The 24,355-nt window shown below is 49.2% G+C and overlaps 3 protein-coding genes and 1 pseudogene across 3 annotated transcripts in view; 3 read left to right on the top strand and 1 right to left on the bottom strand.

The window, feature by feature from the left end:
* Nucleotides 1-7,496, top strand: part of LOC140119966 (uncharacterized) — a 72,006-nt pseudogene extending 64,510 nt beyond the window's left edge.
* The window catches only part of LOC140119845 (uncharacterized), a 403,197-nt gene that overhangs the window by 46,412 nt on the left and 332,430 nt on the right, over nt 1-24,355 (top strand). The window lies entirely within an intron of this gene.
* Nucleotides 1-24,355, bottom strand: part of LOC140116889 (uncharacterized) — a 448,339-nt gene that overhangs the window by 215,914 nt on the left and 208,070 nt on the right. The gene's annotated exons all lie outside the window — the stretch shown is intronic.
* Nucleotides 15,284-24,355, top strand: part of LOC140119753 (uncharacterized) — a 45,951-nt gene continuing 36,879 nt past the window's right edge. The window contains exon 1 of the mRNA XM_072139105.1: nt 15,284-15,377. Coding sequence (XP_071995206.1) covers nt 15,284-15,377 — 94 coding nt within the window. The remainder of the gene's footprint in view (nt 15,378-24,355) is intronic.

The following is a 24,355-nucleotide window of genomic DNA, read 5'->3' as shown; positions in this document are numbered from 1 at the left end:
CATATTGAAATCCACCCCGTCATTTGTTCTTTGTAATAACACCTGTCTCCCCACGGTCCCCGGCTCCCCTCAATACTTTACCCATCTACGTTCCTGCTCCAGCAGCTGGGCTCACGCGTTCCCGCTTCCTAAGGCGCACGTGCTGGTACACTAGGATTTGAAGGGCCAGCGCACCACTAATTGGTGCTGGCCATTTTCAGGAAACCTATTTAAGCCTGCCTCTTCCTGCAAAGCCTGCCGGATTTTGGGGCCTACGCCTTAGAGAAAGCTCCCCAGCGATATTCCTTCTCCTGTGTTTCCATGTTCCTGTGTGGACCTTCTCCTGTGTTCCTGTGTTCCTGTGTCCTGCATTCCTGTGTTCCTTCGTTCCTGTGTCCCGTATGCCTGTGTTCCCATTCCCATCTCCCTGGACCTCCCGTTTCTGACCCTGGATTGGACTTGACCTTGCATCTCTACCGCCTGCTCTGACCCTGTGCCGGAAGCTGACCACGAGACTGTCTCCTGCTAAGTTACCTTGACCTTGTCTGCCACCGCAGGCTAGTCGACCCTGTGGAATGACCTGGGGGTACCTCGCTGTAGCAAGACCATCCCACTTTGCAGCGGGCTCTGGTGAAGACCAGGTGCCACTTCAATTCCAGTCCCAGGTGTCTGCTAGTACCACCTCCCGCAGTGGTCCAGAGGATCCACTCCTCCCGGATCCTGACAGTAAGATTCGGCAATGGATCCTGCCGAGGTTCCACTTCCCGGTCGGCCTGATCTTGCCAATATCTTGGTCCATTAATCCCGGCAGATTGCTGCACAACGTGAACAGCTGAAACCAGTCAATGCCAGCTGCTAGTCTCTCGGCATCAGCAACAGGTTCCTGAAGCTGCTCCCGTGATTTCTGCCACCCCGGCTAGTCTTCCTGTCGTAGAACCCAGGCTACGGCTGTCTATGCCCAGGAAATATGATGTAGATCCCAAGCTGTGCAGGGGCTTTATAACCCAGTGCTCCCTGCACGTAGAACCCCTGCAGTCTCATCTTGGTTACGGAGCGATCCATTTGGCATTTATCCTCAGCCTTCTCTCCGAAAATGCCCTGGCCTGGGCTACCCCTCTCTGGGACAGAGACGACCCGGTCACGGCTACCTTCACAGCATTTCTGGCAGAGTTCCGGTCCGTGTTCTCTGCTGAGATCGCATTGTTGAACCTGCGCCAAGGCGACTTATCCATAGGAGATTATGCTGTCCAGTTCAGTACCCTGGCCCTGCTCAAGTAAAGGATGCATTGGCCACTCGTGACCTGCCGTCCACACCGAGTGGTCTCCTCTCCTTAGCCACTCGGATTGACGTGAGGTTTAGGGAATGTACCGAGAAGTTACGTCATGAACAACATCAAGTCCATCCAAAACGTTTACCACGCCTGGCTCCTGCTTTCCAAAGGCCGCTACATCTTCTGGCCGAACCGTCTGCAGAAGTGTCAGGTTCGCTAGGGAAAGTGCTGGGACTTCTGGTTCTTCTGGTGGTGCCAGCAGCGTTCTCCGAACCCCGGCGCGTATCCGCGCAAACTCCACCTCTCGTCCCGGTCAGCGGCTGCTAAAATCTCGCGCTGTCTAGGAGTTGTGTTCGGAACTGCTGGGACTTGTGCTACCTCTGCTTGGTGCCTGGTTGTTCTGCACCATGAGGGGTTAATTCCCAGAAGCTGTCCAGCTCCTATCAGGTTCTGGAGGTGGAATTCTGGCTGCATAAATTGCAGCTTCACTAGTCACCTGCCAGTGTTTGAAATCCCTTTTCCACTCGCTCTCGGCATTAGGTTTGACTTGCTCTGTATCTGTATGGTTGTGACCTCGGCTCGTTTTTTTGACATTGACTCTTTGCCTACTGATTTTGCTATTGACGTACCCTCTCATTGTGAATCCGGCTAGTTTACTATTCTTTTGTGTTTTATGTTTGTCAGTCTGTGTTTCCCTTCGCACACTTATCAGTGTATTTCGAGTCTTCAAGTAGTCGCCCCACGGTTTAGCGTGGGGGGGCTATAGGAAGGGACAGAGGTTGGGGCAAGCTCAGGGCACACTATCCCCTGTCTTTTGTGTTACCCAATCTTAACAAGAAGAGCCTATGCAGGTGGACAGAACTCGACTCTCTCTCCAGGAGCTTTCCCGACGAACGTTCGGGAAATGCCAGTACCTAGGGTTCTTGGGAGAAGCGTCCCTAGGTGTGAGCCAAGCTTCTCCACGCCTGACTATTCCTGTGCTCCTCAGCATTGGCACCTGCACCCAGATCCAGGTCTCTGCTTTCAGGTCTCTTGGACTCTGGTTCCGCAGGGGAACTTTGTGGATGCCGCCCTGGTCTACTTGCAACACCTCCCTGTGGTCCTTCTCAAGAAGCCTCTGGTAATCTCCTCGGTCAGCGGATCCAGTCATGTACCACACTCCCTGCAAGTCTGTGCTCTACATAAAGAGAGGCTGTCCTTCTACGTGCTACCCCACTCTACCTCCTCCCTCTTTCTGGGTCTTCCGTGGTTGCAGCTTCATGCACCCGTTCTCAACTGGATGATGGGGGAGATTCTTCATTGGGGTCCAGAGTGTCAGTCCCGCTGTATGGAAGCGTCTCGGCCAGTGCCCAACCTGGCCTTCTCCGTGACTCCTAAGACTGTAGAGGCCCTAACTACATGTTACCGGGACTTTCTAAGAAGCAGCCCGAGACATTGCCACCACATCGTCCCTACGACTGCCCTATTTATTTGTTGCCGGGTACCTCTCCTCTCCGGGGTCGGATGTACCCTTTCCGTACCCGAGACTGCTGCCACGTCAGAGTATACTAAAGAGAACCTGCAGAGAGGGTTTATACGTGAGTCCTTCTCTCCAGCTGGTGCAGGGTTCTTTTTTGTGACCAAGAAAAACGTAACAAGATCACGGTTAAGAATCGTTACCCTCTTCCGTTGATCATAGAGCTCTTTGACCGCCTGCGCGGCTCCAAGATTTTCTCCAAGCTGGACCTTCGTTGGGCCTACAACCTCATCTGGATCTGCAACCTGAGATGGACATTTTGAGTACCTTGTGATGCCATTTGGACTATGTAATGCTCCAGCTGTCTTCCAGGAGTTTTTCAATGACATCTTCAGAGATCTGCTGTATACGTGTGTCGTGGTCTACCTAGATTACATCTTGATGTTCTCCCCAGACCTCGAGACCAACCAGTCCCGCGTATGGCAAGTTCTTGTCCACTGACAGGCTAAGCATCTCTATGCCAAGCTCGAGAAGTGTCTGTTTCACCAACGGAGTCTTCCTTTCCTCAGCTACATAATCTCCGACAAAGAACAAGTGATCCAGAGGTTTTGCGAACTATTACCGGCAGTTTATCCCACATTTCTCTGCTCTGGTGTCTCCCATCGTGTCGTTCACCAAGAAGGGCACCAATCCCCGCCTGTGGCCCCTGGCAGCTAAAGAGGCCTTCTCAAGGTTAAAGTCTGCCTTTGCTTCAGCTCCAGTTCTCACAAGGCCTGACACGAAGAAGTCCTTTCATCTAGAGGTGGATGCATCCTCAGTAGGTGCTGGGGCAGTGCTCACCCAAAAAGGGCCTAAGGGCTGAACTCTCACGTGCGTTTCTTCTTCAAAACATTTTCACCCTCAGAGAGAAGTTACTCTATAGGAGATATAAAACTTCTGGCCATTAAGGTTGCCCTGAAAGAATGGCGATATCTTTTGGAGGGAGCTTGCCTTCCGATCTGCGTGTATACGGATCATAAGAATCTCCTGTATCTCCAGACAGCCCAGCGTCCTGCAGAGAAGAACATCAAGGCGGATGCTCTCTCTCGTGCCTCTGATGTTAGTGGGGAAGAACCGGCTCCTCGGCATATCATCCCTCCCGAACAGCTGGTTGTGGCCGCTCCAGTGGACCTCAGGCAACTCCCACTGGGCAAGACTTATGTCCAACCTGCCCTTAAAAAAGATTTTGTCTTGGGGACTTGCTCTCATGTGGCTGGGCATCCTAGGGTGCAGCTCTCTGTAGCCCTCATTTCCCATTACTACGGGTGGCCAGATCTGATCCAGGACGTGCAGGATTTTGTAGGTTCCTGCACCTCCTGTGCTCGTAATAAGCCATCATGCCTCAAACCCGCTGGTCTCCTGATGCCGTTGCCGACACCCAGCTGCCCGTGGACTCACGTGGCCATGGACTTTGTCATGGACCTTCCATGTTCCTCTGGGAATACCGTCATCTGGTTGCTAACCGGTTCTCAAAAATGTCTCATTTTGTCAAGCTGCCATGTCTGCCGTCTGCTCCTTGCCTTGCCAGCCTGTTCTTCACCCACATCTTTCGACTACTTGGACTCCCGTTGCACATAGTTTTGGACCGAGGGGTCCAGTTTGTCTCCCGATTCTGGAGATCTCTGTGTAATCAGCTGCAAGTGAATTTGGACTTCTCTTCTGCGTACCATCCGCAGTCTAATGGACAGGTAGAGAGAGTTAACCAAACTCTGGGCTGTTACCTTCGTCATTTTGTTTCTGCTCGTCAAGACAACTGGTCCACTTTGTTGCAAAAGGAAGAGTTCTCCATTAACTCCCCCTATAACACTCTGAGTCTGCTGGGGCAGCCCCGTTCTTTATTGTTTACGGTCGAACTCCACACCCACTTCTTCCTCTGTCTGTTCCCTTGGATGTTCCTGCGGTGGAAGAGTTGGTGCAGGACCTCAGGTCTATCGGGGAACAGACTCGTCAGTTCGGGCGTCTGCTCCCACCAAAAACCAAGCCAATAAGTAACGCAGGCCTCCCCCAGTCTTCTCTCTGGGTGACAAGGTGTGGCTTTCGTCCAGGTACGTTTGACTGAAAATCCCCAGCTACAAGCTTAGACCACATTTTCTGGGGCCTTTCGATGTGGTGAAGCGCATATTCCCTGTGGCATACAAACTCCGCCTTCCTCCCACTATGCGCATCCTGAACTCCTTCCATGTCTCTCTCCTGAAACCTGACATCTTGAACCGCTTTTCTTGGCAACCTCCTCCGCCTTCTCCTGAGGCTGATTCCAATGTGTTTGTGGTAAAGGAGATTCTGGGCATGAAAACAGTGAGAGGTAAGCGGTTCTTCCTTGTTGACTGGAAGGGGTTCGGGCCTGAGGAGAGATCATGGGAGCTTGAGGATAACATTCTCCATCTTGGCCTCCTGCAAAGGTTCCTCCAAACCAAGAAGAAGGGAAGGCCAAAAGGGGGGGTACTGCCTTGTTCTGGGTCTCGGGTGCACCCACGGCTCGGGTCGCGGGCACACCCGTGTCTCCCCGTGGTCCCCTGCTCCCCTCAATCCCCTCTCCTGATCTGCACCGCGCGCATTCCCGCTTCCTAGGAAGCACTCTAGAATTTGAAGGGACAGCTCATCACTAATTAGTGCTCGGTGCACTAAACTTGGGGCCGTATATACGCCCCCATACATTAGTGTGCATGGACCTTAAAGAAAACCTACCATTTCAAATGGCTGGTGTAAGCTGTAAACACCGAGCACCAGAAACTGCTTCTGCTATAAAGTTTAAAAAGTGTTAAAACAGCGATACCGCGGTTTATAACACTTACGAAACTAAGCACCGGCACCAGCTCACCCTGAGCTGGTGCTCGGTGTTTACAGCTTACACCGACGATTTGAAATGGTAGGTTTCCTTTAACTCTGATGCCCCTCCAATCTATCCTCAACTCTGCTGCCCGGCTAATCCATCTGTCTCCTCGCTTCGCCTCTCCCTCTCCTCTCTGCCGGTCTAATACTGAATAAAAGCCAATACAAAAAGTGTACAAATTATAAATGCGTCTCTCCGCAGACCCTACAAGTGATGATTATTATATGTGATGACTTATTTCTGCCGGCACCATACTGCAGCCTTTATAGCCCGGCTTGTAGTATCATCTCTCCCCGAGGTTTCATGACTTCTATCTGATTGGATTTTGAACTAATTACATGGCAGCGTATTGTAATATTAATTACTATAAATGATGTCACTTTACTTCTGCTCGTAACTGGGAAAATAAATAAGTTTAATTTCTTGGTTATATTTTTTCCAGGCGTTAAAAGTACAAGAGGTTCCCATGGACGTCCCCCCTCATCTCCTTGTGGTGAAGTACAAGATAATCAGTCACATCTTTCCACAGAGGAGGGAAATCATGGAGATAAGAGGCAGTTTTCATGTCTGAAATGTGAGAAGTCTTTCAGTCAAGAATCAAATCTTCTCATTCATCTTCAAAGTCACCGAGAGGGAAAGATTTTGTCATGTTCAAAATGTGAGGAAAACTTTACCCAGAAATCAATTCTTGATCAGCATGTGAGAACTCACACAGGGGAGAAGACATTTTCATGTACTGATTGTGGGAAATGTTTTAGTGCAAAATCAGGTCTTGTTGAACATCAGAGAATACACACAGGAGAGAAGCCATTTTTATGTACAGAATGTGGGAAATGTTTTAGTTCAAAATCAAATTTTGTTCAGCATCAGAAAATTCACACAGGGGAGAAGCCATTTTCATGTACTGAATGTGGGAAATGTTTTGGTTGTAAATCAAAACTTATTGAACATCATCGAGTTCACACGGGAGAGAAACCATTTTTATGTACTGAATGTGGGAAATGTTTTCGTCTTAAATATTGTCTTCAAACCCATCTCAGAATTCACACAGGTGACAAGCCATTTTCATGTCCAGAATGTGGCAAATTTTTTGGAAACAAAATCTATCTAAATAGACACAAAAGAACTCATACAGGAGAGAAACCATATCCATGTAATGAATGTGGGAATTGTTTTAGCAAAAAGTCATTCCTTCTTAAACACAAGAGAACTCACACAGGGGAGAAGCCATTTTCATGTACCGAATGTGGGAAATGTTTTAGTGCAAAATCAGTTCTTGTTGAACATCAGAGAATTCACACAGGCGAGAAGCCATTTTTATGTCGAGAATGTGGGAAATGTTTCAGTTCAAAAACAAATTTTATTCATCATCAGAGAATTCACACAGGAGAGAAGCCATTTTCATGTCCAGAATGTGGGAAATGTTTTAGTACAAAATCAAATTTTGTTCAGCATCAGAAAATTCACACAGGGGAGAAGCCATTTTCATGTACTGAATGTGCAAAATATTTTAGTCGGAAAGAACACTTTCTTATGCATCAGAGAATGCACACAGGGGAGAAGCCATTTCATGTCTAGAATGTGGGAAATGTTTTAGTCGGAAATCAGACCTTGTTATACATCCGAAAATTCACGGAGGGGAGAAGCCATTCTCATGTACGGATTGTGGGAAATGTTTTTCTGTGAATACAGATCTTCGAAGACATCAGAGAACTCGCACAGGGGAGAAGCCCTTTTTATGTACTGAATGTGGGAAATTGTTTAGTCGGAAATCCTATGTTTTCAGCACCAGAAAATTCACTCTGGGGAGAAGCCCTTTTCATGTTTTTAATGTGGGAAATGTTTTATTTGGAAATCAGTTCTTGTTACACATCAGAGATATCACACAGGGGAGGAGCTATGTTAACCCATTAATGTTGGCTGCGGGTCCTTGGAGAGGGCTCATGGGCTGAGCCCTCTCCATAGCTGGTAAGCCTTTGCTGCATATTGCAGCAAACACTTACCAGTAACACCCGCGTTTGGGGCTAGCACCGATCGCTGGTGTTAACCCGTCCATAGCTACCGGCAGCTTCAAAAATAAGATTGTCGCTCCCCATGATGTCATCAGGGGGCGGCAATCGGTTGACCTTCTGAAGACCCGTTTTAACCAGTTTGTCACATTGTGCGATTTGAAAATTGATCCTACCATATACAATCAGGCAACCTAGAGGGTCTGAAATATAGTAAAAAAATTTTTTAAAAAGGTAAAAAAAAAAATGATATTAATCTAAAAATTCTTATCATCCCCTTTCCTTAGAACTGATATAAATATAAATAAACAGTAAAAATCATAAACACATTAGGGCATCCGAAAATGCCCGATCTATCAAACTATAGTAACGTTTTTTCACTGCGTTTTAACCCTGTAACGAAAAATAGCGCCCAAAATCCCTTTTTTGCCCTTTTGAAAAATATAAAAAAATTCTATAAAAACTGATCCTAAAATGATCAAAAGTTGCAAAAAATGACACCACCCACAGCTCAGTGCACTAAAGTATGAAAAAGTTATTAGCACCAGAAATCAAACAGAAGGTTTAAATTTTTGTACAGGAGGTTTTAATTTTTGTACATGTATGAAAACATTATAAAACTTATACAAATTTGTTATCCCTTTTGATTGTACTGACTCAAAGAATAAAGTAGACTTGTCATTTGTCAGCTGGAAAGGCAACAGTTAACTGATGTATGTAATTAGCCAATGATCTGTCTGCTATAAAAGCTGGAGTGTGATTGGAGAGGTGCTACCACCTGACCAGGGGAAGTATAAAAACCCCTGCTGGGTGAGAGCACATCGTCAGAGAAGAGAGTCAGATCTCATGGTCTGCCTGTTCAGTTAGTCAGAGAGAGACTGGCACATGCCAGTGCTTCAACAGATATCAATCCCAGGAACTTCCAGTGCTTCAGGCCTACTGCCTGGCATACAAGGCGAGTCTGGAGACTCAAGCCCAGAGTTGCAGTTTCACCTGAACCAGCCCAGCCTGTATCTACTATCAGGCTGTGTGCACCTTTCCTGTGGACCACTCTCCATGACTACTCCAGCAACCAGAATCTCCTGTTAATCATATTTTGGCCATTGACTGCTGTTCAATAAAGAACTGTAAGTTGATTTGCACGACGTTGCCTCTGTCTGATCCCTGGATACAGCTATCTACCACCACGGGCTTCCCCATCCATTACCCAGGGACTCATCTTACAGACACTCAGGGGTTTCCCCAGGGAGAAACCAGTACATCAGCCTCTCCCTCCTTATTTCTTCCTCACAACACCTGGAGATCTGCCAGGCTGTAAGTCAGCCCTCCAGTCCCCATACTAAGCACCGTGACCACAGCGCGCCCAAGGCTGCAATAGCCAGCCATCCGGTATCCTGGGCCCCGGCTGCCTCCTGGCCACCAAGAAAAGGCTAGGCCTCAGTGGGGTATGTTGCAAGTGGCGTCACTAACAGGATATTTACTTCTGTGCCTTATACTGGCACTTTGAACTCGTTTATCAAGACTGTGCTGCCTAACCCTGCTGCCATCCGGGTTAAGGCCCAAGTGATTGCGATTTACAAGAAAGACTGTGTTGTAGAGCTCTGCTCCAGCACCTATGAGGTTAATCGCTGCAAAGAACTGTGTCAGCTCTGCTCCATCTGCTGAAAGAGTGCCACTGCAGCGCTGCAAAACTCTGTGCTACGCAGCAAGGGAAATCTTCAATCTGCGCGGACCAAGCTCCGCCTCCTCCGCCAATAGTGCAAATCCTGCCTCAGAGCTCTGTGGCGCAGGAAAAAATTCAGCCCGCCATAGCTCCTGATGGGAAGCTATGCCCTCTGGTGTGAAACTCCCGCGCTACAATGCCAGTGACAGCGCCATCCAGCATAAGAGGTTAATCAAGCATCTTCTGACTCACACTGCCGAGGAGCCTGCCCACCCCGTGCACATCAGCTGGAGTGCCGACTCAAGTGTCCTAAATCCGGAAAGGAGAACTGCTTACCTCTGGTCAGTAATGGAGCGTTGCTCTCTACCCGCCTTGCATTCCTCAGCTGTCTACCTTCTCTTTGCTAGGTCCAAAATGGCGGACCATCCCCAGGAGCCATCCTCTCCAGCTGGGACTCTGGGTCCACCCCTACAGAGGACCCTCTCCATTAACGGTGCTCCGATTTCGGACCTCCAAAGAACCACCTCTAGGGCCCATATCACAGTGACTGTTACCATCTCTCCCTTAGCCCTTGCTAGGGTACAGTCTGGCATCCCTGCAGAGGACCGCCATTTTCCCTTAGGAGATCTGGCTACAAAAGGGACTGTCTTAAAGAGGCAAGATCCGGGGGCGAGGCCTGACGGAAAATGCAGTAGAGCTCCTGCCAGTTATCCTGCTTATTCTGGTTCCTGGCTCCAGAACCAGAGATCCGGCTGCGGACATCATCTGGAACACTCCGGTACTGGTACCGCCACAAAATATGCCCTCTAAAGGCACTCGCAGTGTGAAAACCTCTCAAATCCCAGAATTCCAAGATGGCTTTTGCACCTCTGCGTCCACTCCTACATCTTCCCGCTGGCAAAATAACATTGCAGACCGGCTGGGTTGCTTTGCCAGGAAGACGGGAGGGAGCAATGGGCTCTTCTGGAGGACTCATGGCAGCAGGCAGCCGGGTCGGTCGGCGGGGACCCGGACCTGATGGATGGCGATCTCTCTGATAGTATGGAGGTTGGTGACCGCATGCTTACACAGACACCCAGGCCGGTTGGAGCTTCCCCACAAACTGCTAAGCCCATCATTGCTGACGTCTTGAAGGCGGTGGCCCACTGTAATACAGGTGTTAGCTCCCTGACGCAGCAAGCGAGGGAAGACCTGTCCATACTGCGCCACAATGTGCACAAAATATCCGAACGCACTTCTGCAGTAGAACAGAGAACCTCAGATCTTGAGGATGATATGTTAAAATGCAAGAAAGCTTCTAGAAGGGCTGGATCAACATGAAGGTCAGCTGAGGAACCGGGCACCTGAAGAGGGAGAATGATCGGAACCTATTATAGTGGTCCTTAGACGGGGGAAAATTATTTTTTCTTTTTGTCAAGTTGAACTAATGGACTTGCAGTTATCAATGTGGGACTCTTCTGACTGGATATATGCAGAGGGGGTTGTTCTTCTATAATTGTGTTCTTGTATAGCTTGTTCTTTTGATTCTGGAGTGAAGGTGGTATCCTGAGATGTTTAGTTTAAAAGGGGGGAGGTGGGTGGGGAGCTCATCTGATGTCTAGCACTACACTGTAACGTTCTATATGCGTGAAATATGCTATGTATGTCCAGAGGGTATATCATAGGAATATGCGTTGCCTCTGCAGGGGCTCATATGGGTGGAGGTGCTGTATGAGTCACTTGTGGCATTTGTTTTGGGGTTGGGTTAGGAGGTTGGGTTAGGGTTGGGATCGGTTTTGGCCTGGGGAGACGATGGATGGCTGCAGTGTCAGCGGATGAGGAAAAAGGGTGGCATTAGCTCTGGTTTGCATGTTTGGGTAAATGGCTGTGAATATGAAGAAAGTTAGTTGGAACATGAGAGGCCTGTCAGATGCGACCAAGCGTATGGGGATCTTCCAATATTAGGTTAGACTACAACCTGCCATATACTGTATTCAGGAGACACATATGTCTGAGGATCGTATACAATATATGAATAAGCCCTGGATAGGGAATGCCTATCATGCTGTGTATTCTTCATATGGTAGGGGAGTGAGCATCTTGGTGCATAGGAACAAACCTTTTGAATGTATAGATAAAGCGGTGGATGCAGAAGGGAGGTTCATTTGTCTAAAATGTAAAATTAGTACACTTTATTTTTTGCTCTTCACGGTCTATATTCCCCCTCCATATACGAATGCGGTATGTATGCTGGTGTTGGCATATATTGAAAAACATCCGGGGCTACCTTACTTAGTGGTGGGAGATTTTAACAACGTCCCTCATGAAGGCTTTGATAGACGTAGAATGCTGACGGATGGTATGGTGGGGGGGGGGGGGGGTGACTCCCTTTGGTACTTTACTTTCGGAAGTGGGCATGATAGATTTGTGGAGGGTTCGCTACCCGCACTCTAGTCAATACTCCTGTTGTTTTTCCACATATACCACCCTCTCTATGATTGACTTGGCATTGCACGATTCTGGAATGTTGCTTAGAGTGACGGTTGTTCAGTATCTTCCGAGAACACTGTCTGATCATTCACCGTTGGTGGTATCCCTCACCACACCTGGGGAATCTCATGCTTCTACTAGGCTGTGGAGGATTAACCACTTCTGGATGACCTTGTTCAATTTTTTGAGGCACACGCTGATTCGTTACAATGGATGTGGGAGACTATGAAGATCTTTTTGAGGGGAGTCCTGATGAAATATGTGAGTGTTAATAAATCTAGGTCCTGTGCGTTAGATGAGGCTATGCACTTGGAAATACGCAGGGAAGAAGAAGACTTTATTGGGAACCCCACTGTGCTGACAGACTGCGACAGGCTCAGGAAGTGCTTAACACAGATCTGCTGGAGGTAGCAGCTAGGAAACGAATGTTTGGGAAGCAAAGATTTTTTGAGGAAGGGGCGAAAGTAGGCCACTTGCTGTCTGTCATCTTGAAAGCACAGAGAGGGACAACCCACATTGGATCTCTGAGGACACCCAATGGGGAAGTACACACTGACATTAAGGGCATTCTGGGTATTCTACAGACGTTTTACACAGACCTGTACACAACACGAGTGTGAGTGTCCCGCCTGTCCTTGCCTCAACTATCAGCGGAAAACAGGGAAATGCTTGAGGGTTCCCTAACATTGGAAGAGATAGAGGAGGCAACGCAGGATATGGAAATTTTGGGGAATTTTCGGCCCTGAAGGTTGTGGATCGATTGGACAGTGCCTTGGCGGAATTGGTGACCCCCATATCAGTGGCCTCCAGATTCAAATACTAAGGGATTGAGGTCTCTCAGTGTGTTTGGGACTATGAGGAATTGAATTTGACTCCACTTCTCAAAAAAATCAGAGTTAAGATAGCAGCTTGGTGTGAGCTTCCCTTGACTGTATTAGGCCGCCTGAACCTTGTTAAAATGGTGGTTATGCCCCAGCTACTTTATGCGTTACATAATGCCCCAACGTGGTTGCCCCTTAATAGATTTTATAGGATTAATGCCCTTTTTAGAAACTTGGTGTGGGGACGGGAACACCCCCGCATTAAGTTGGAAACCTTGCAGCACTCAAAGACGAACGGGGGATTAGCCCTCCCCAATCCATGGCTTTACTACCTTGCGGCACAGTTCCAACACCTAAGGGGGTGGGGGGCTGATAGAATTGTAGGAGTAACAGCAGGAATGGTTAGCTATTATTTAGGTACTACAAGGCTACTAATGACCTTGGATGGGGGGGGCTTCCGACGGGAATTTGATTGGCTTCCGACAATGAAACTAATTCATACTCTATTGGGGAAAGTGAAGCAATTCAGAGGGATTACAGGATTTATGGAATATACCCCTTTATGGCATGATGGGACTCTTGGGGAATTTGCAAAAATAGAGGATAGCGTATATTGGATATTGGTGGGCCTGGTTAGATTGTCGCAGCTATACGAGGGTGGGAGTATTAAATAATTTCAACAGCTGCTATCCCTGCCGCACAGCAGTTTTTATAGGTATTTGCAGGTGCGACATGCATTTGATGCACAAAAACGACTAACTCCTCTGGACACTAAGACAGACCCAATTATTAGATGTGTGGTTAGTGCAACTCATCTGCCAGGACTGATATCTCTGATGTACCGACTGTTACTAGATACATTTTTGGACAGTCATCCCCTTAGAGTTATGCAGAATTGGGAAAGGGATGTGGGCGACATCACTGATGACCAATGGGAGGGGATACTGGAGGCGACCCCGTCTATGTCCATTAGTGAGTCTGGAAGGCTGTCTCAAATTAATATTAATCGTGCTTATCGCACCCCCAAATTCTTGCATGATATAGGCGTTCGTTCTGATGATACCTGCCTGAAATGTGGGGAAGCTCCTGCAGATATGGCTCACATGCTGTGGACCTGCACACGCCTTTCATCCTTTTGGTCAGGAGTGCTGGACCTTCTAGATAAGGCCTTTTCTACGCAACTGCATAGGAACATACTGATGTGTGTGTTGGGATGCTTGGAGGAAGTACAGTTGACTAAGAGGGGCAAAACAGCTGTTGGTCGCCTATTATTGGTTGCTCGAAAGACAATAGCAGCCCGCTGGATACCGTGGATATCGCCCACAGTGGCGGAATTCCTCACTAAAGCAAAGAGTCTGTTGCTAAACAAACGTGCAGTGTTTTAAAAAAAAGGGGGAAACGTGACAAATTTGAGAAGCTATGGAGTGAGTGGCTGGATACACCGGGAGTGGCATCACAAGCATTATGGAGAGGAAGGATTACAAAGGGGGGCGCAAGCGACGGGGTATGAGTGATTTCATATGTTTGGATAAGAGCTGAAGGGCTGGGGCATGACCTATCTTATGAGGAAGGAATTAGCGGACAAGACTTATCCTAAGATTTGGCTGAAAACTGCTTGGGCCAGAACCGGGATGGGGGATAGCTTTGGATGGGATGTTTTCCCCAAATGGGGTTTTTCTTGTTTGTATTGTCATGTTTTCAAAAAATTATAAAACCAATAAAGATCAATCTGATTTTAAAAAAAGGGGCATGATCCCTTATCTAAAGATGCTGACCAGCCTGCTGAGTATCCAGGACCACCTGCCAAGAGACCCATGCTGTCTGGTGAGAACGCCCTGCCAGCTACAGATGTCTCCACCACAGACTCAGCAGCGCCTCCAACAGCTGCAGGTCAGTCCAGGAATAACACTCCTCCAACTGTCAGCAATAAGGAATCTAAAGCACCTGTGGTCATTATCATGTGCTGCAGCACCCCCAGCTACTGAAGGTTGTTCAGAGAAGTTCCTGCCTTCTTTCTTTGGTGAGATGCCTACTGCTGCAGGTGACCTTCCCACTGCCGATTTCACACAGGCAGATGATCTTCCCACTCCAGCCCCAGCTGATGCAACAGACGCTCTGCATTTCCTACTTCTGCCACCGGGTGTCTCCAGCTGGCTGCTGCTACCAACACACCCCAGTCTACGGGAACCGGTCTTCCGCTTTCTGCCAATGACAACGTCCAGGCTGCTGTTGTTCATGTAGATGACTTTGCGCTTGTTCCAGACATGGAAAAATTCCCTGATGGGCTGTAACCCATAACAGGTACTTTGTGTAAATATGGTATTTGTTCCCAGTTGGGCTGAGCTGCTGATACCCTAAGAGCCACAGACTTTCCTGGACTCCCTTATTTATTATAAAGTCAAGAGACTCTCCTTGAACTTGTCCCCAGTTATGCTATGAAAGCACCCTTCTCTGCTGACTGCAGTGTAACAACTGACTCTTCAAAGGACTGTCCCTCACCTCAAGAGGAGACCCTTTGTATTATTTTTCCTACTTTTTTCTCCAACAGGGACCGTGCCCAGAGGATGTACTAGAGCTCTCTGAGAGACTTATAGTCAGATAACCTAAGGGTTTTGAGCCCTATAGAGCGCTGCATAATCGGTGTACCAAATAGTGGCACCTAGACGTCACACACTGGGGTATGACTGTCAGACACAAGGTATACCGTGTGTACTATATGCACTCTATGGGGCATATTTATCATACAATGGCGCTCCGCCGCTGCAAGTTCGCAGCCCGATACATCAAGAGGCTTCCGGGGCTGCTTGCTGCACAGCGTTTATCCCACGCCAGGCAGGCACGTATGAAAAGTCGCCGGCAGCAGCAAGTACACAGGCGCGGGGACAGTAACGCCCCGCGCCGGCCCACTCCCACGCCGGCCGTGCACCCCCTTCACGCCCCTTCATGGTCCTGATAAACATGCCCCTCTATGTTTATGATTCTGCCACCAGGGTGACGTGTCTTCAGAAAAATTTGAAGCCTTGGTGCAAGGAGTGGATTACAGGACATGACACCACACCTTTCCTAAGAAAACAGTTAGTTTAAGGGTGTTAACTACCAACTGTATGGTCCTCATTTTTATGTAATCTAGTCCGACACCAACCCCGTTGCCTGTAGCCAGGACCGTGGGTGGTTTGTCTCCCCTACACTGCACACAGCCAAGCACTTATCCTTATTTATTACTTGCACCCCTACATGCTGTAGTGTGCATGGACCATCTGGCAGCTATATACTGCTGGCTAACTTTGGCCTACACACCCATCCAGTCCATAGCTGAGCCGTGGGCAGCTCTTTCAATTACCTAGGGGGTATGCAACACCGCTGCCAATGCATACGCAGGCTTTTCAGTTGAGAATAGCACCATCTCCAGGTCAGGAGTTGTAAGGAGGAGTCGCCAACCCTCTGGGAAGGTTCTAGAATCTGGGCATTGTGTAACTGCAGCTGTAGATACTGCCTGGAAAGGCAACAGTTAATTGTATGTAATTAACCAATGATCTGTCTGCTATAAAAGTTGGAGTGTGATTAGAGAGGTGCTACCACCTGACCAGGGGGAGTATAAAAAACCCTGCTGGGTGAGAGCTCAAGGTTAGAGCAGAGAGTCAGACCTCATGGTCTGCCTGTTCAGTTAGTCAGAGAGACACCGAGTAAGCAGTACATGCCAGTGCTGCCACAGATATCAATCCCAGGAACTTCCAGTGCCTCAGACCTACTGCCTGGCACACAGGGCAAGTCTGGAGACTCAAGCCCAGAGATGCAGCTGCCACCACTTGGACTCAATTCCACCTGAATCAGCACAGCCTGCATCTACTGTGTGCACCTTTCCTGCGGACCACTCTCCATGACCACTCCAGCAACTAGAATCTGCTTTTAATCGTATTTTGGCCATTGCCTGCTGTTCAATGAAGAACTGTAAGTAGATTTGCACAACTTTGCCTCCGTCTGATCCCTGTATACAACTGCTTACTACCACGGGCTTCCCCGTCCATTACCCAGGGATTCATCCTACAGACACTCAGGGTTTTCCCCAGGGAGAAACCAGTACATCAGCCTCTCCCTCCTTATTTCTTGACACTCCACCAGGCAGTAGGTCAGCCCTCCAGTCCCCATATCAAGCACCGTGACCACAGCGTGCCCAAGGCCGCAATAGCCAGCCACTCCGGTATTCTGGGCCCCGGCTGTTCCAGTCCCACAAGAAAAGGCATAGGCTCCGGTGGTGGATGTTACACATTCATGGCTTCTATGTATCACAGCAACATCATTACAATGTTGCCAGACACTGTAAGAAAGCATAGTGGTAATTTATATTATTAAAACAACCTTAACGTTTTCGATTAAAAAAAGTTTTTGTAATTAAGTTAAATGTAATGTTAAAGAGGCACAAACTTAGATGTGACCCTGATGATAGAAAGCCAAGCTACACCTCTTTGGGGTGGCCCCATTCAAAATTTTGCTATGGGGCCCAGACTCTCCCTGCTTGTAGGTGCATACCCACTTCCACAACCACCACGGAGGAGGACATGTACCCCATACATGTCCCTCTGACCCCCAGCAAGAAGGGACAATGCCCTCTCCATTGCATCTTGCAGCCTGGATAAGAAGATATCCAAACCTATATCCATGAAGTTAACACCATCAGGCAACAGGTCCCGACTATCCCCCTCCAACTCCCTGTGTCTGGGGTGTAGGGTGAGTGTTTGTTGGGCATGACACCCTCCCTCTTCGATCTCCGAAATAGGAGTAGATGGTATATACTAGTATATGGGTAAGTAGGATCCCGCAGGGATAGGCTATCAACAATATACCTGGGGTAGGTGCACCCTTTACTTATTCGGCTTACATATACTAGGTGACATCAACTATACCATTTAATTTCTCATATGAGCCTATAAATCATTGTAAATAATATTTGTTGTACGTCCACATGTGGGAATTATAGGGGCGGGCCGTTGTTCTGGGAGTGAGCATCTATGTTGGCACATAGAAATATTTTAATTTAGGATTCTAATAAAATGTATATTTATCAACTGTTTACCCACTTGCTGTATATGTAAGACAGAAAAACATCCGACACCCTTAAATCCGCCTTGCTCCTGTTCGTCAAGATGCGATGCTGAGGAGCCCGAACCCCGATAGTAGCCAAGGAAAGCTGGCGCGGAAAAACTTGACCCATGGCCATAATATGGCATGCAAAAACTAAGAGCCCCCGCAGGGACTGTACCTGCCAATCACGTGATTGGCGCTGCTTACCCCACCCAGACCGCCCGATGCCTGGACAAGGTGGAATGGCAACTGGAGTTGGCCCAAGACTGCATGCATTGAGCCTGCCAGGACTCCTGAGACAGCACGTACCCGTAGCCAGCATCGAGGCCACCAGAGGAGCACAAACCACGTCAAAAGCAGGGTAAGGTAAGCTTCCAGGAAGTCATAATCGGAGGCAGCTTAATCAAACTCGTAGAGGGGCATTAATGGCCGAGGCTGGCTGGGGTGTTGTAAACCAGCTGCCGCCAAGCCAGACAAGATCACTAGGGAGAGAAGAACTGAGAGGCGGGAGTGTGCAGGGACCTGCTCTTAGCTGTGATGTGCGTGGCTACACAGCTAACACTGGGAGTGCGGGAGGGAGGGCAGTTAACCCCTCCGTTCCCATCGCTAGCACTCACTAAAGGCTGCCTGCGCCAGGGGGTCGGCGAGGGGGCATTGCGGTTCCCGGAACCATGGGGAGTGGGGTGAGTGGGGGCTGAGGATGAACGTGTGGTTGCCTGCACAGATGGGGGCAAGCTACCTATTGCATGCTGTCCCTAGCCCATCGGCTATATGCCTACGGGCTGTCAAATATTTCTCTGTATACAGTATAGGTGTGAGATGCATGTGCAACATCCCCCACCGGGGCCTAGCCTTTTCTTGGGGCCTAGAGACAGCCGGGGCCCGGAATACCTGAGTGGCTGGCGATTGCGGCCTGGGCACGCTCGTGTCACGGTGCTTGGTATGGGGACTGGAGGGCTGTCCTACAGCCTGGCAGGTCTCCAGCAGGGTGGTGTTGGCAAGAAATGATGAGGGAGAGACTGCTATAGCGGTTTTCCCTGGGGCAACACTTTGTGGTCTGGAGTATGTGTCCCTTTGTGGTGGATAGGGTGCCCGTGATGGTTACAGCTGTAGTAGCAGGGACCAAACGGAGGCAAACGTTGAACAAAATAACTTACAGTTCTTTATTGGAACCGGCAGGAACAGTAGCAACGTGCCTTGACAAATGGTAGAATGCTGGAGATGCAGTTGGAGGGAGCCACAGGAGTAGATCACCAGCCTGGATGCAAAGGGCAGACTGGGAGGTAGCTGTGTCCTAGTAGGATGCTTCAGCTTGTCCTCAGTTGCTTCAGATATCATCCTTGAAGGTAGGATGATACCCCATTTCCTCTCACTAACTCACTCCACTCAGCTGAGCTCTCCTGCTCTGGTCTGTCTTACTGTCTAACTAGACTGGACTGGAACTAAACTCTAGAACTTTCCTGACCAGGGGTTTTATTACTCCCACTGGTCAGGTGGTGGTTCCTCCTCCAATCGCATCCCAGCTCACAGATACAAGGTTTAACACATGTGATTGGTTGATACATATTACCTCACATAAAACAATTAACTCCTGCCTTACCAGGCAGACTCTACCGCTGCAGTGTTCCCCTGTGTTATGTAGTGACCTGCTGTGGGGTTGATCAGACCCTACACAGGCTGCAAGCTACATGGTGGGACGTATTCGCAACAACCCCTCTGCCTTGCATCGGCAGTGGTGTTGCATACCCCCGGGGCAGTTGAAAGAGCCGCCCTCGGCTCAACTACAGACTGGTTGGGGCGCAGAGGACCAACCACTGACCAGCAGAGAGGGGACCTCCGAGGGGGTCCGTGTAAGTGATGGCCCGTAGAGGTAGATATAAAGAGGCACTTCTATGAAGTGCAGGCTACATGATCTGTAGGGACAAACCACCGCAGAGAGCGCGCCGCTGGATCGCGAATGGACCGGGTAAGTAAATCTGCCCCATAGTGTAGATATGCATTACATTGGCATATGTGACACAATAAGACATTATACAATGTACAAGTACCTGCCGACTGACAGTCTTACCCCTCTATGAGTGGTATCCAGGTGCTACATCTTTAACACCCCGGTCCCCTAAGGACCCGCAGTTTACGGACTACCCCCACTTACGAAGCTTCGGTTTGAGGCATAAGATTGCGGTCAGGGTTTACATATAGACGGTCCGACACAGCCACACTACAATCTGGAAAGCCTATAAAAGGTTAATGCAAACTACTGACATAACATTGACAGTGTGTAAACATTTTGGTAAACTCTCATTTGCTTAGGAGCTCAATGGGTACACATCTTATAACATTAACGTTGCAAACGTTACAGAGGTAGGCTACTCAGGGTAGCAGAATAAAATGTCTCTTTACCTAAAAAGGAAAAGGCATAATAGTGCATGTAGAATGTCCATACCTAAAAGGCAGGCATTAGTGCAATACAATAAGTCAGTAGCAACTTTTCCTGGTAGTATCTGGCAAAAGTCTCACAGAAGGTCTTTAATAGCAATGTCCATCTTCTGGGTACAGCCCTTGATGTGGGGAAAAGTGCAATAAGTATGGTAGTACAGTTCAAGGTGAGTCTCTTGACCAAAATAAGTAAATGAGGGGGGGGGGGGGGAGAGTCTCAGGAAAGTTTCTGGCTGTACACGTTAGCGGGCGCTCAGCCCAAGTGGGATAGCAATAATAAAGAATTAAGCAAAGCACTATTTACAATATTCACAGTACCTGGTAAGGCTTTCAGCCTATCAGGGGTTATTCAGTATCTTCTTCAATGGTACTATGGTGTCAGAAAAGCGTACCTGCCTCCTTCTTCTGTGGTACACCAGTTGATACTCCTGCAGGTACGCAGGAGCTTTACCTTTTGTCTCCCTTTGAGACCTCCGAAGTTCCGGTTGGGAGTCAGGCGCTGGAGTCGGAGTCTCAGCTGCCTCTGATGCCTCAGGGGTTGCAGACTATGGAGCCGGATCATCCTCCACGGGTAGCAGTATTGGAGACTGCGGTGGGGATGATGGTCTCTCCGGGGTACCACTTACTGGAGTGGAAACAACAACACAGAGTTGAGGCACAGTCACAAGTTCTAAGAAACTGGGGGTAGGTGAACACAATGAGGACTTTAGGTTGGGGGTTGAGGTGAGAGGTCTGGACATAGGGCAAAAGGACGAAGACATCTCTTCAGCCGGTTCCTATGTACCCGGAGTGGTGGACGGTCTCCTCTTGAAATCTCGTAGACTTCAGGGGAGAGACTGTCCCTAACTAGGTATGGCTCACGCTCCCAACGCCCATCTAGCTTACTGGTGGGATGGTTGTTGCGCAGCCACACTCGATCTCCTGGGGCAAGAGGCTCAGCACAGGCATTACGATCGAAGTCGCTTTTTTGTTTCTCTTGGGCCTCTTCCAACCGCAGATCCACAACTTCTCTGGCATCCGCCAGGCGCCTCTGGTGTTCGTGAACCCAGTCAGTCTGGGGAAGTAAAGACTGGGAATCAGGGGACTCCATGTCCCAGGTCATATCAGCAGGGAGATGGCCGTGTCTCCCGAACATCAGATAATACGGGGTGTATCCTGTGGAGCAATGAGTGGTGTTGTTGTACAGGTACACTAATTCGGGCAACAGTTTTGGCCAGTCAGCCCTTTTTGCAGGGGTCAGAGTCCTCAGCATGTTGATTAGAGTCTGATTCCTCTTCTCACAAAGCCCGTTGCCTTGGGGATGATAGGCTGTGGTCCTCAGCTTTTTGCAGCCATAATAGAGTACACAGTTCTTGGAATACTTGAGACTCAAATGCTGTTCCTTGGTCCGGACAGCCATAGGGGAGGATGAAGCTCTTCCACAGGGCTGTTGTGGTGGTCCTTGCAGATAGGTCTCTGACGGGTACTGCAACCACAAATTTGGTATAGTGGTCGATGATCGTGAGAGCGTAGGCTCCAACTTCACATGATCCAAGGCCAGGATCTCTAAGGGACGTTGGCTCACAATGGGATGTAAAGAGGCCCTTTGATTGTGTTGCTCTCCTCGAGCGATGGCGCAGGCTGGGCATTCCCGACACCAGGCTTCGATGTTGGGCTTCATGTTGACCCAGTAGACTCGCCTTCAGAGGGTGGCTTCAGTCTTCTGAGCGCCAAGTGTCCGGATCGGTCATGGTACATATGGCGTCCCTCCTGGGAATCACAATTTGATACAGCCGGTCATAAGTGATAGGATCCTTCTCTTTAACAGGTCCTGATGCATGTTCAGAGTCTTTCTCTGGCGCCACAATTGAGACAATTCTCCATCAGCTCTTCTCCGGCGGATTCTTTCAGGCACTCGCCCACTAGAGAGATAGTTCATCACTTCTCCTATGTCGCGGCTATCAGCCTGAAGACTCATCCAGAGGTCCTTTTCCGCAGGGGGCTCTGACTCTTCTTGAGGAGTAGTTGGCGCTGCCTCTGAGGGTAAGGAGTAAACTCTTTGGGCATCTTGACGCACAAACCGGGCATAGAACGCTGGCATCTCCACATCTTCCCACTGAGCATCCGTGGAGGGTCCCTCCCACTGGTCAGGGAGATGGGACAGAGCGTCGGCATTGTCATTGGTCTTGCCAGCCCAGTACTTGATGGTAAAATTGAAGTTGGCAAGTCTGGAGGCCCACCGTTGTTCCAGGGCTCCAAGACAAGCGGTGTTCAGATGCGCCAAGGGATTATTGTCTGTGAAGACAGTGAAGAAGGATGCAGCCAGGTAGTCCTTGAATTTTTCGGTCACAGCCCAGACTAACGCCAGAAACTCCAACTTGAAGGAACTGTAGTTCTGGTCGTTTTGCTCCGGTTCTCGGAGGGAACGGCTGGCGTAGGCTATGACCCTTTCAGTTCCATTCTGGAGCTGGGATAGTACAGCCCCTAGGCCTTGCTTGCTGGCATCGGTGTATAGGGTGAAAGGCAGATTGTAGTCTGGATATCCCAACACCGGAGGCTCAGTCAACCGTTGCTTTAGCATCTGGAAGGCAGCTTCTCGTTCGGCTGTCCATTCAATGGATGTTCGGGAACGTTGGCCCTCTTTTGGCAGGCTCCTTAGGAGTTCTTGCAGGGGAGCCGCCAGCTGGGCAAACTTTGGGATAAAGCGCCTGTAGTAACTGACAAATCCCAGGAAGCTTTTGATATCCCGTATGGTTGACGGGGTAGGCCAGTCATGGACTGCTGCAATCTTCTCTGGGTCTGGCTCAATTCCGTGAGCGCTCACCACATGTCCCAGGTACTTGACGCTAGGTTGTAGTAGGTGGCACTTGGATGGCTTGACCTTCAACCCATGTTGGGTCAGGATTTGGAAGACTTCAGCCAGATGGTGGAGGTGGTCTTCATAGGTAAAATTGTTGTCTCCAATATTGAGCTCAAGCCACCAGGATTGCTCGGCAGGCTCACCTTCAGCACTTTGCTTGACTTCCGACTGTTGCGAGGCAGACAGAGAGGTTTCCACCAAGTCTTCAGGATGGACGCTGAAGAGAGTGGCTACGGCTTGGTATTTTCTCATCTACTGGGGAGTCTCCCACATTTAGCAGTCTAATGGGTACTTGTCCTCGGGATACAGTGACTAGGCTCCTGGCGGCTAAAATGGGTAGGTCTTCATCAGCTGGTATAGGTTCTACTATCGCCTGGTAGTCTTGACCTTGGACGCCCATGCATGCTCGGCACCATACTAATGTCTCAGTCCCAGGTTGAAGGCGGACAGGTTGGGGATCTTTGATCCGGGCTCTGCAGATTTCTCCATTAGGGCCAGCAAACTTCTGTTGCGCCGCCAGAACCTGCAATAGTCTCCTGAATCACCTTCCGGGAACCGTTGGGCACTGTTGGCAGAGAGTCGTGGAGAGCCTTCAGCGCTTCCGGGTAGCAGTTGCGGAGGACATTGGTACCCAGTACCAGGGAGAAGATACCGTTTTCGGGCACTCGTGTTATCACTACGCTGGTTAACTCAGTGTCTCCAATGGTTAGTGTGGGCTCCCAGTAGCCGCGGATGGGTACGCGTTTTCCGTTCATAGCAATAATGTTCAAGTAAGCCTTGGGAGGCTGGATTAAGGATGCTCCTCCTCGGCATCTCTCGAAGGTAGAACCCTGGAGGGTGGTCAATTAAGGCTTCAATTAAGGCTTGTAGGGTAACTACGTTGGTGGTTACAAGAACCATGGGGCGAGTCCCCACGAACCTGTTGGCATCTCGGGGACTTACAGGTTCTTCCCTTGGGGGTCGTCCCTTAGCTCCAAGGGTTTGTCGTTTAACTGACGACATCCATCATCTTCATGCCCATATTTACGGCAGTAGCTGCACCGCTGGCGGGGTTCCTTCTGACTCCAGGTGCTTAACGACTTCGCTTCCCTTGGGCGCGGTTTGGCCGGGGAGTCACGAGGGGTAGCTGCCCGTACAGAGTCCCCTGGAGGTTTCTTCCTCATGGCGGAGACAGTCACTTCCAATTGGGTCAACCGATCGAGTATTTTATGCAGGGTGTCCGCCAGATTAGGGACCTGTCCTGCTAAGCCAGCAACTTCCGTAGCCGCAGGATTAGGTGATGTCGGCTGCGTTGGATGGCAAGCTAGAGCAGAGTCTTCTATTTCCGCGGATTCAGGCTCTTTTTTCGGTCCAGTAGGTCGGTCGGTCCCCTAATATGTCAATGGCAATTTCCTTAAACTCAAGAAAGGAGGTCTGGGCATGTTGAGAAGAGATAATCTTTAGTTGACACCTTTGATTTCTATC

Source organism: Engystomops pustulosus, chromosome 2, assembly GCF_040894005.1.
Source record: "Engystomops pustulosus chromosome 2, aEngPut4.maternal, whole genome shotgun sequence".
Lineage (NCBI taxonomy): Eukaryota > Metazoa > Chordata > Amphibia > Anura > Leptodactylidae > Engystomops > Engystomops pustulosus.
The sequence above is the reverse complement of the archived record's forward strand: the minus strand, read 5'-3'. Positions and strand labels throughout refer to the sequence as shown.